This window comes from Pimephales promelas, chromosome 9, assembly GCF_988280905.1.
Source record: "Pimephales promelas chromosome 9, fPimPro1.hap1.1, whole genome shotgun sequence".
Lineage (NCBI taxonomy): Eukaryota > Metazoa > Chordata > Actinopteri > Cypriniformes > Leuciscidae > Pimephales > Pimephales promelas.
Genome location: NC_142777.1, coordinates 33655802 through 33667992, shown reverse-complemented (window position 1 = coordinate 33667992; position 12191 = coordinate 33655802). Strand labels below are relative to the sequence as shown.

At 38.0% G+C, this 12191-nt stretch overlaps 1 protein-coding gene across 5 annotated transcripts in view; it reads right to left on the bottom strand.

The window, feature by feature from the left end:
* Positions 1 to 12191, bottom strand: part of hnrnph1 (heterogeneous nuclear ribonucleoprotein H1) — a 44463-nt gene that overhangs the window by 26239 nt on the left and 6033 nt on the right. For 2 of the 5 annotated variants that reach the window (XM_039649245.2, XM_089135031.1), the window contains exons 7-10: positions 10930 to 11033; positions 10706 to 10841; positions 8914 to 8997; positions 8731 to 8829 (exon numbers count right to left, since the gene is read on the bottom strand). In XM_039649245.2, the coding sequence (XP_039505179.2) occupies positions 8731 to 8829; positions 8914 to 8997; positions 10706 to 10841; positions 10930 to 11033 (423 nt within the window). Of the gene's footprint in view, positions 1 to 8598; positions 8830 to 8913; positions 8998 to 10705; positions 10842 to 10929; positions 11034 to 12191 lie in introns of all 5 variants that reach the window. The other 3 variants (XM_089135033.1, XM_089135032.1, XM_039649244.2) reach the window with 3 other exon arrangements.

Sequence of the window (12191 nt, the reverse complement as noted above, 5' to 3'; positions counted from 1 at the left end):
ACAGCCCTCTATCATAATCCAGAGTTTTGAGAAGATTGGAGAAACTTAATTTTTCGCCCAAAAATGAAAAAAACGAAAGGGGTAACACTGTCGTTTTTTTTTCGGGTCGAAATTTTGAATTTCGATATCTCAGCTCTGGAAGGTTCTAGATCATCCATTTTTGCACTCAGGTCAAAGTCTCACAGCCCTCTATCATAATCCAGAGTTTTGAGAAGATTGGAGAAACTTAATTTTTCGCCCAAAAATGAAAAAAAAACGAAAGGGGTAACACTGTCGTTTTTTTTTCGGGTCGAAATTTTGAATTTCGATATCTCAGCTCTGGAAGGTTCTAGATCATCCATTTTTGCACTCAGGTCAAAGTCTCACAGCCCTCTATCATAATCCAGAGTTTTGAGAAGATTGGAGAAACTTAATTTTTCGCCCGAAAACGAAAAAAAACGAAAGGGGTAGACCCCTTTCGTTTTTTTCCGTTTTCGGGCGAAAAATTAAGTTTCTCCACTGTCGTTTTTTTTTCGGGTCGAAATTTTAAATTTTGATATCTCAGCTCTGGAAGGGTCTAGATCATCCATTTTTGCACTCAGGTCAAAGTCTCACAGCCCTCTAGCATAATCCAGAGTTGTGAAAAGATTGGAGAAACTTAATTTTTCGCCCAAAAATGAAAAAAACGAAAGGGGTAACACTGTCGTTTTTTTTCGGGTCGAAATTTTGAATTTCGATATCTCAGCTCTGGAAGGGTCTAGATCATCCATTTTTGCACTCAGGTCAAAGTCTCACAGCCCTCTATCATAATCCAGAGTTTTGAGAAGATTGGAGAAACTTAATTTTTCGCCCGAAAACGAAAAAAAACGAAAGGGGTAACACTGTCGTTTTTTTTTCGGGTCGAAATTTTGAATGTTGATATCTCAGCTCTGGAAGGGTCTAGAGCCTCCATTTTTGCACTCAGTTCAAAGTCTCGTGGCCCTCTATCAGAATCCAGAGTTTTGAGAAGATATGAGAAACTTAATTTTTCGCCCAAAAATGAAAAAAAACGAAAGGGGTAACACTGTCGTTTTTTTCGGGTCGAAATTTTGAATTTTGATATCTCAGCTCTGGAAGGGTCTAGATCATCCATTTTTGCACTCAGGTCAAAGTCTCACAGCCCTCTAGCATAATCCAGAGTTGTGAGAAGATTGGAGAAACTTAATTTTTCGCCCAAAAATTAAAAAAAACGAAAGGGGTAACACTGTCGTTTTTTTTCGGGTCGAAATTTTGAATTTCGATATCTCAGCTCTGGAAGGGTCTAGATCATCCATTTTTGCACTCAGGTCAAAGTCTCACAGCCCTCTATCATAATCCAGAGTTTTGAGAAGATTGGAGAAACTTAATTTTTCGCCCGAAAACTGAAAAAAAACGAAAGGGGTAACACTGTCGTTTTTTTTTCGGGTCGAAATTTTGAATGTTGATATCTCAGCTCTGGAAGGGTCTAGAGCCTCCATTTTTGCACTCAGTTCAAAGTCTCGTGGCCCTCTATCAGAATCCAGAGTTTTGAGAAGATATGAGAAACTTAATTTTTCGCCCAAAAATGAAAAAAAAACGAAAGGGGTAACACTGTCGTTTTTTTTTCGGGTCGAAATTTTTAATTTCAATATCTCAGCTCTGGAAGGGTCTAGATCATCCATTTTTGCACTCAGGTCAAAGTCTCACAGCCCTCTATCATAATCCAGAGTTTTGAGAAGATTGGAGAAACTTAATTTTTCGCCCAAAAATGAAAAAAAACCAAAGGGGTAACACTGTCGGTTTTTTTTCGGGTCGAAATTTTGAATTTCGATATCTCAGCCCTGGAAGGTTCTAGATCATCCATTTTTGCACTCAGGTCAAAGTCTCACAGCCCTCTATCAGAATCCAGAGTTTTGAGAAGATTGGAGAAACTTAATTTTTCGCCCGAAAACGAAAAAAAACGAAAGGGGCAACACTGTCGTTTTTTTTCGGGTCGAAATTTTGAATTTCGATATCTCAGCTCTGGAAGGGTCTAGAGCCTCCATTTTTGCACTCAGGTCAAAGTCTCACAGCCCTCTATCATAATCCAGAGTTTTGAGAAGATTGGAGAAACTTAATTTTTCGCCCGAAAACGAAAAAAAACGAAAGGGGTAAGGGCCGGTTCACATATCGCGTCTTTTGCGCGCTCAAGTTCGTTATTTCAAATGTAGGCGCGCGGTATGCGCGCTCATAATGGAAGCGACGCGGTCGCGGTGCGACGCGCTCGTTTTTTCCAGGCGCGTCCGCGCCGCATCGAGATAAAAACATCTCAACTTTTCAGAATGCCGCAAGCGCACCGTAGGTCACGTGACACGAACCAACCAATCAGCTTCCTCGCCATTTTTGTTACCTCTTCTTAAAATATAATCAAACTGGTCCTTGTCCACTCTGAAATAGGCTTTGAACCTCCCATTGTCCAGGCGGAGTTCCTGAATCAGCTGGTGAAATTCCCCATGGTTCTTGCGTTTTTGTAGTATGGGATGCACCCAAACACTGCGGCGTTTTTTAACTTTTCTGAGTAAATAAATCTTGTAACAGAGTTACAGCAAGGGTTTTTTTGGTGGTGGAAATCCATTGCTGAAATTTCCTTCATGTAATGGAGAGCGCAGCTGATGGTTGCTTAGCAACGACAGACGCCTCCGGAGTGCAACCGCCCTAGCGCTTCTTTGGAAAAAGGAGAACGCGTGCGCCTAGCGTTTTCTACGCGTTTTTAGGCGCGATATGTGAACGGCCCCTAACACTGTCGTTTTTTTTTTCGGGTCGAAATTTTGAATTTCGACATCTCAGCTCTGGAAGGGTCTAGATCATCCATTTTTGCACTCAGGTCAAAGACTCACAGCCCTCTATCATAATCCAGAGTTTTGAGAAGATTGGGGAAACTTAATTTTTCGCCCGAAAACGAAAAAAAACGAAAGGGGTAACACTGTCGTTTTTTTTTCGGGTCGAAATTTTGAATGTTGATATCTCAGCTTTGGAAGGGTCTAGAGCCTCCATTTTTGCACTCAGTTTAAAGTCTCGTGGCCCTCTATCAGAATCCAGAGTTTTGAGAAGATATGAGAAACTTAATTTTTCGCCCAAAAATGAAAAAAAACGAAAGGGGTAACACTGTCGTTTTTTTTCGGGTCGAAATTTTGAATTTCGATATCTCAGCTCTGGAAGGGTCTAGATCATCCATTTTTGCACTCAGGTCAAAGTCTCACAGCCCTCTATCATAATCCAGAGTTTTGAGAAGATTGGAGAAACTTAATTTTTCGCCCGAAAACGAAAAAAAACGAAAGGGGTAACACTGTCGTTTTTTTTTCGGGTCGAAATTTTGAATGTTGATATCTCAGCTCTGGAAGGGTCTAGAGCCTCCATTTTGCACTCAGTTCAAAGTCTCGTGGCCCTCTATCAGAATCCAGAGTTTTGAGAAGATATGAGAAACTTAATTTTTCGCCCAAAAATGAAAAAAAACGAAAGGGGTAACACTGTCGTTTTTTTTTCGGGTCGAAATTTTGAATTTCTATATTTTAGCTCTGGAAGGGTCTAGATCATCAATTTTTGCACTCAGGTCAAAGTCTCACAGCCCTCTATCATAATCCAGAGTTTTGAGAAGATTGGAGAAACTTAATTTTTCGCCCAAAAATGAAAAAAAAACGAAAGGGGTAACACTGTCGTTTTTTTTTCGGGTCGAAATTTTGAATTTCGATATCTCAGCTCTGGAAGGGTCTAGAGCCTCCATTTTTGCTCTCAGGTCAAAGTCTCGTGGCCCTCTATCAGAATCCAGAGTTTTGAGAAGATTGGAGAAACTTAATTTTTCGCCCGAAAACGAAAAAAAACGAAAGGGGTAACACTGTCGTTTTTTTTTCGGGTCGAAATTTTGAATTTCGATATCTCAGCTCTGGAAGGGTCTAGAGCCTCCATTTTTGCACTCAGGTCAAAGTCTTGTGGCCCTCTATCATAATCCAGAGTTTTGAGAAGATTGGAGAAACTTAATTTTTTGCCCGAAAACGGAAAAAAACGAAAGGGTTTACACTGTCATTTTTTTTTTCGGGTCGAAATTTTGAATGTTGATATCTTAGCTCTGGAAGGGTCTAGAGCCTCCATTTTTGCACTCAGTTCAAAGTCTCGTGGCCCTCTATCAGAATCCAGAGTTTTGAGAAGATTGGAGAAACTTAATTTTTCGCCCAAAAATGAAAAAAAAAAAAACGAAAGGGGTAACACTGTCGTTTTTTTTTCGGGTCGAAATTTTGAATTTCGATGTCTTAGCTCTGGAAGGGTCTAGATCATCCATTATTGCACTCAGGTCAAAGTCTCACAGCCCTCTATCATAATCCAGAGTTTTGAGAAGATTGGAGAAACTTAATTTTTCGCCCAAAAATGAAAAAAAAAAACGAAAGGGGTAACACTGTCGTTTTTTTTTTCGGGTCGAAATTTAGAATTTCGATATCTCAGCTCTGGAAGGTTCTAGATCATCCATTTTTGCACTCAGGTCAAAGTCTCACAGCCCTCTATCAGAATCCAGAGTTTTGAGAAGATTGGAGAAACTTAATTTTTCGCCCGAAAACGAAAAAAAAATGAAAGGGGTAACACTGTCGTTTTTTTTTCGGGTCGAAATTTTGAATTTCGATATCTCAGCTCTGGAAGGGTCTAGAGCCTCCATTTTTGCACTCAGGTCAAAGTCTCACAGCCCTCTATCATAATCCAGAGTTTTGAGAAGATTGGAGAAACTTAATTTTTCGCCCAAAAATGAAAAAAAAAACGTAAGGGGTAACACTGTCGTTTTTTTTTTCGGGTCGAAATTTGGAATTTCGATATCTCAGCTCTGGAAGGGTCTAGAGCCTCCATTTCTGCACTCAGGTCAAAGACTCACAGCCCTCTATCATAATCCAGAGTTTTGAGAAGATTGGAGAAACTTAATTTTTCACCCAAAAATGAAAAAAAAAACGAAAGGGGTAACACTGTCATTTTTTTTTTCGGGTAGAAATTTTGAGTTTCGATATCTCAGCTCTGGAAGGGTCTAGAGCCTCCATTTTTGCACTCAGTTCAAAGTCTCAAAGCCCTCTATCAGAATCCAGAGTTTTGAGAAGATTGGAGAAACTTAATTTTTCGCCCAAAAGTGAAAAAAAACCGAAAGGGGTAACATTGTGGTTTTTTTTTCGGGTCGAAATTTTGAGTTTCAATATCTCAGCTCTGGAAGGGTCAAGATCATCCATTTTTGCACTCAGGTCAAAGACTCACAGCCCTCTATCATAATCCAGAGTTTTGAGAAGATTGGAGAAACTTAATTTTTCACCCAAAAATGAAAAAAAAAAACGAAAGGGGTAACACTGTCATTTTTTTTTTCGGGTAGAAATTTTGAGTTTCGATATCTCAGCTCTGGAAGGGTCTAGAGCCTCCATTTTTGCACTCAGTTCAAAGTCTCAAAGCCCTCTATCAGAATCCAGAGTTTTGAGAAGATTGGAGAAACTTAATTTTTCGCCCAAAAGTGAAAAAAAACCGAAAGGGGTAACATTGTGGTTTTTTTTTCGGGTCGAAATTTTGAGTTTCAATATCTCAGCTCTGGAAGGGTCAAGATCATCCATTTTTGCACTCAGGTCAAAGTCTCACAGCCCTCTATCATAATCCAGAGTTTTGAGAAGATTGGAGAAACTTAATTTTTCGCCCGAAAACGGAAAAAAACGAAAGGGGTAGTAACACTGTCGTTTTTTTTTTTCGGGTCGAAATTGTGAGTTTCGATACCTCAGCTCTGGAAGGGTCTAGAGCCTCGCTTTTTGCACTCAGGTCTAAGTCTCATGGCCCTCTATCAGAATCCAGAGTTTTGAGAAGATTGGGGAAACTTAATTTTTTGCCCCCCGAAAAAAAACGTAAGGGGTACCACTTTCGTTTTTTTTGGGGGGGGGTCGAAATTTTGAGTTTCGATATCTCAGCTCTGGAAAGGTCTAGAGCCTCCATTTTTGCACTCAGGTTTAAGTCTCATGGCCCTCTATCAGAATCCAGAGTTTTGAGAAGATTGGGGAAACTTTATTTTTCACCCCCCCTAAAAAAACGTAAGGGGTACCACTGTCGTTTTTTTTTTCGGGTCGAAATTTTGAGTTTCGATATCTCAGCTCTGGAAGGGTCTAGAGCCTCGCTTTTTGCACTCAGGTCTAAGTCTCGTGGCCCTCTATCAGAATCCAGAGTTTTGAGAAGATTGGGGATACTTAATTTTTCGCCCGAAAAAAAAAACAAACGAAAGGGGTACCACTGTCGTTTTTTTTTTCGGATCGAAATTTTGAGTTTCGATATCTCAGCTCTGGAAGGGTCTAGAGCCTTAATTTTTGCACTCAGGGCTAAGTCTCATTGCCCTCTATCAGAATCCAGAGTTTTGAGAAGATTGGGGATACTTTATTTTTCGCCCGAAAAAAAAAATACGAAAGGGGTACCACTGTCGTTTTTTTTTTCGGATCGAAATTTTGAGTTTCGATATCTCAGCTCTGGAAGGGTCTAGAGCCTCCATTTTTCACTCAGGTCCAAGTCTCTTGGCCCTCTATCAGAATCCAGAGTTTTGAGAAGATTGGAGAAACTTAATTTTTTCGCCCCGAAAAAAAAAACGACAGTGATACCCCTTTCGTTTTTTTTTAGGTCGAAATTTTGAGTTTCTCCAATCTTCTCAAAACTCTGGATACTGATAGAGGGCCAAGAGACTTGGACCTGAGTGCAAAAATGGAGTCTCTAGACCCTTCCTGAGCTGAGATATGGACATCCCACTTAGCATATATGCCATTATAAAAATAGTGGGATAAATGCTACGTGGGATCTCAATATCTCAGCTCAGGAAGGGTCTGGAGACTCCATTTTTGCACTCAGGTCTAAGTCTCTTGGCCCTCTATCAGAATCCAGAGTTTCAAGAAGATCCGAGAAACTTATTTTCTTGCAGCGAAAAAGTGGACAGGGTTACCCGTCATGTTAGTACTTTTCGAAAATAGTGGGTTATTGGACAAATAGTGTGTTCGTGGGACGGGGGCGTGTCCGGGGACTCGTCCGATGCACACAGGAAATGACTCTAATATGAATGCCTTGATTGATTCCTAGGTTTGTTTTGTTATGAATAAACAAACGTTCAATATATAAATTAAAAACCTTACGATTAAAGTTGTAATGTTATAATGTTCAAGTTTTTGTTCTTAAAAAAAAGAAAGATGCACACAGAAAATGACTCTAATATGACCAGATTGATTGATTCGAAGATATTTAGTTTGTTACAAACAATGTGCAATCTGTAAAACAAAAAACTCAAAATTAAAGTTAAAACGGTATACTGCTGGAATTTTTTTGACCTTGAGAAAAAGCTTAAAGTATAGACCAACAAGTTTTATGTTTATTAATTTATTTCCTGTTGGTACATTTTTGGGAAGCACACCTGTTTTGACCTGATGTCCATTGGAATGGACAAAAAAAAAAAAATCACAATGAAAGCAATCATATAAATTTGTTTTTTCATTTGTTTTCATTTATAGAAGCCTCATGAGCTGGGAAAATGTACTTTTATATTTTTCAGAAACTTGAAACATAAGGTCTGAGGGGGTTAAGTTTTATAAGCACAAATGCTCGCCTTGCTCTATTCTGTTCTGTGATGCACGTTCGTGACTCTCCTGTTCAAACTCGTTCATCAAAATGAACGAATCTTTTTTCGAGTCATGACTCGAAGGGTCCTAGATAAGACCCTTATTCATCGTCTGATGTCAATTGAAGCTGCACTGAAACTCTCATTTGGACCTTGAACCGTTTGGTTCCCAATGAAGTCCATTAAATGGAGAAAATCCTGGAATGTTTTCATCAAAAACCTTAATTTCTTTCCGACTGAAGAAAGAATGATATTGACATCTTGGATGACATGGGGGTGAGTAAATTATCAGCAAAAGTTTTTTAAAAGTGAACTACTCCTTTAAAATGTCTCAAGAACGACATAAACATTGAAAGCAATAACATGCATTTCACATTATAAAGTTTTTTTTTTTACACTGACACAACACGGGCAATGAAACCTGGTGAACTGTTTGTCAATGAATAACTATGCTCTAAAAAGTCAGGTGGGGTCAAAGGTGAAACCATTTGACCTGCACGAAATCCAGTGCCAGAGATAGCATGCATTGATGGAGGTCATGTTATAGGGCCTTCAGTGACGCATCAAATTCTACCTCACTTGGACCCCTAAAAATTCCATTCCCTTGAAGAACTCCTTTTGGAACCCAATTATTAATCCCAAAATGCATCATCAGCAACATGCATCAAAAACATAACATCAATAAATATTTTACTTTAATTATATATCTTGTGTCCAAACTGTCATGTATAAAACCATAAAAATAAACGCTTGTCTTTGATTCAGTTGGTAAGCAAACCAACATGCAATCATAAACTTTCATTGAATTGTGCTCTCTGTGTTAAATATCACCACACCTTTTCTTTTTCTTTTTTTTGTAAAAATCTCTAGGGATACACATTCATTATATTTAGGTAGCACAACAGAAAGATACTAAATAGGCAATGTGAAATCCAGACAAACTTTATCAAAATGATAATATTGGCATTGGAGTACCGTTTAAAGGTGATTGTATTTACCTGATCGGCTACAACAGGATAACACGAAAGGCTTTTTAATCAGGCATTACAAACAGCTACCCCTAGGGGTCCAAGGGCGATAGGATTTGGCATGGAACCGGCTAGCAGAGCTACGGAAGAGCTGACACTCACTGTAGTCACTGTAGCCCCCCATGCCACTCTGGTTACCATAACCACCGCTGTAGCCAGAGCCCATCTGTTGGCTGCTGTGTCCGTATGACGACTGGTTTCCTGCAGAGCAACAATAACGCATCTCCTAATACTGCTTGGTAAGAGTTACTCATGTGTGAAGAAGAGGTGAAGAAGAGCTCTTACCCATACCGCCCATCATTTGGCCACCATATCCTCCGCTTCCGCCCCCTGATGTTGAGTTTAGGAACAGCTCCACATAACGGTGCTCTGCATGAGAAATAGTGTTGTTATTATTTAGACTCCAGATAATCATCTAGCAAAGTGTTTAGTTTGCTTCAAGAGAAGAATTCAGACATTCAAGACATGTTAACAAAACCTGAACTTAATAAAAATCCAATATTTTATCTTTAGCCGATCGTAGATTCACATTTTCCATTATGATTTGCACCACATGTGGACCTAAATAAGATACAGGTCTGAAGTTTTAATTCATCACAGTTTTGCACCAATGACAGTCACACCCAAAGATTATACATTCTGGTAGTTCTTTGGTCATGTGCGGTCAGGGTAGGCAGTGCCTCACCAAAGGAAATGTTGACATTACATTTACACTACCGGTCAAAAGTTTTAGATTGGTAAGATTTTTTATGTTTTTAAAAGAAGTCTCTTCTCCTCATCAAGGCTGCAATTATGTAATAAAAAAAAAAAAACAGTAATATTGTGAAATATTATTACAATTTAAAACAGCGGTTTTCTATGTGAATATATAGTGAAGTGTAATTTATTCCTGTGTTCAAAACTGAATTTACAGCATCATTACTCCAGTCTTCAGTGTCACATGATCCTTCAAAAATTATTATAATATAATGCTCAAGAAACATTTATGATTATTATCCATGTTGAAAACAGTTTTTTACATTTTTATTTCAGGATTCTTTGATGAATAGAAAGTTCAAAAGAACAGAATTGATCTGAAATGGAAAGCTTTTGTAACATTAATCACTACCATTCAAAAGTTTGGGGTCAGTAAGAATTTATTTTTTATTTTTGGGGGAAAGAAATTAGAAAATACTTTTATTCATCAAGGATGAGTTAAATTGATCAAAAGTTACAGTAAAGATATTTATAATGGTAGAAAAGATTATATTTTAAATAAATGCTGTTCTTTTGAACTTTCTATTCATCATAGAATATTGGGGGGGGGGGGGGATGGTACACGACTGTTTTTAAAATTGAAAATAATAATTTATGTTTTTTTGAGCATAAAATCAGCATATTAGAATGATTTCTAAAGGATCATGTGACACTGAAAACTGATGTGTAATCAGCAACAGTAATTATGTTGAAAATTCAGCTTTCAAATTACATTTTAAAATATATTAAAATGGAAAACAGTCATTTAAAATTGTCATAATATTTCACAATATTACTGTTTGTCATTTTCATTTTTCATCAAATAAAGCAGCCTGGTGAGCAGAAGAGAACAAAAAAAATCTTACTGATTGAAAACTTTTGACCAGTAGAGTATGTTTTCATCAAAAACCTTAATTTATTTTTGACTGAAGAAAGAAAGACATGGATATCTTGAATGACATGAGGGTGCCTTGATAAGATTTCACAGTACGTTACTGCTCTGTGAATATGGAAGTTTGCAGCAGATTTAGTAGGGGAGGGACACAGGAAGCTGTTTTACTCATATGTATTAAAGTGACAGCTCTATGTCAGCTAAATTGAGGGAAAAAAATACCATGTGAGAAGAACATTGCTCTCTTTCACCTCATCCTCATCACACAAATTTGCTGGTTTTCCAGGTACACCACCTTATAAATAAATGGCAAGTTCGCACTCAAATCTGATATTGACCACTTAAAAAAAATGTGAACAGCCAAACAAAGAAATTGGATGGCAGTAATAAATCACTTGAGCACTAAGACTTTCAGCATTAAATGTAGCTATTTCCTCTCCTAAAACTTACGCATATTGGCTTTGTCTTTTGACATGGCAGCCACAGCGTCCTCATGCGTGGCAAACTCGACATCCGCCTCGCCCGTCACCCTGCCGTCAGGACCGATCTCCAGATGAACACGCACCGGGTTCAGTGGAGAGAAGAACTAGAGAGGACAACATAGACACTTGCATTCAGTTAATTGTCAAAGTACACAGTCTAGAAATAAACAAGTATTGAGTATAAGGACTCACATTATAAATGTCTGTCTCAGTGGCTCTGTATGGAAGACCTCTCATGTGCACACAATGCCCTGTTGTGCTCTGAAACGAGGAGCTGCCATCACCATAACGGCCATCTTTGATTCAAATAAGAAAAAGAACAAATAAACAAAAAATCTTGATAAAACCTTTCACTGTCTGTTTTAATTAACTGTGCATGAGTATTTTGAGAGTGAAAGAGTGAAATCGAGCGATTTTTTTCATTTGGCAAAAGCTTTCTTATCTAAAGTGACCTAGCAGTCAAAATCTTTACAGGTGCAGTATGCAAGTTTCACCCCAAGAGGTCGCTTATTTATAACAATGACAAAGGTGTAGCTTGATGACGCTGTGAATGAGCATGGTATCATGGGTGTTATCATCTTCAGCTCCACAGCCAATGGAAAGCAATCCGATGGGATTCAGGCAGAACTCATGATCAAGGATGAGCTACTTTGTTAAACTGTTTCCCAGTTACTGTGGTTATTTGGGAGATTGTACTTTGCTGTTTGTGTTATATGCCACAGTCAGCAACTGCCACTCCGTTTGTTTAGTTTACAATTAAACTTGAACTTTGTTAGTTACATTTGATCACTTAAATTTACATTTTATTTCATGAAATAGCCTGAGTGCTGAATTACTACTCAATACAGGCACTTTACTTAACAAATTAAAATTGTGGGATAACACAGCACTGTTTTACTGTTCAATCATACTAAAACACTGTGTTTTAAGTTATGTTATGTGTTGCAATTGGTTGCATTGTCGTAAGCTAGACTGATATTACAATATCATATTAATGAAGCTGGATGACTTGTGTTGCTAAATGACAAGCAATTAATTTTTAAATATTGTATTGTGCAGAAATTATTACTATTACTACAAATAAAGCAGTTTCTGATTATGCCATGTTAGCCCCATGACAAAATGGTGTTGTCTCTGAGAGATGGTACAAAACAAGTGATTTAAACAACAAGACTAACTGTGTTGAACAATCTAAAAATATTTTTCTGCTGATAAAGGTATCCAAACAGTTGCTCACCTGTCTAATAAAACACATATTAATAGTTCATTTCTCTGGATTTAAACATGGTTGGAAACATTTGGGATATTAGAAGTACACAAATCAATATACAGTGATATATAACACTGTTCTAGAAGTTTTTGGATATTTTAATCCAAAAATCTTACATATTGTGCCTTAAATTAACTATTATCTTGCAACTATGTCAAGAGAGTGGCACAGGCTGTATAGCTTT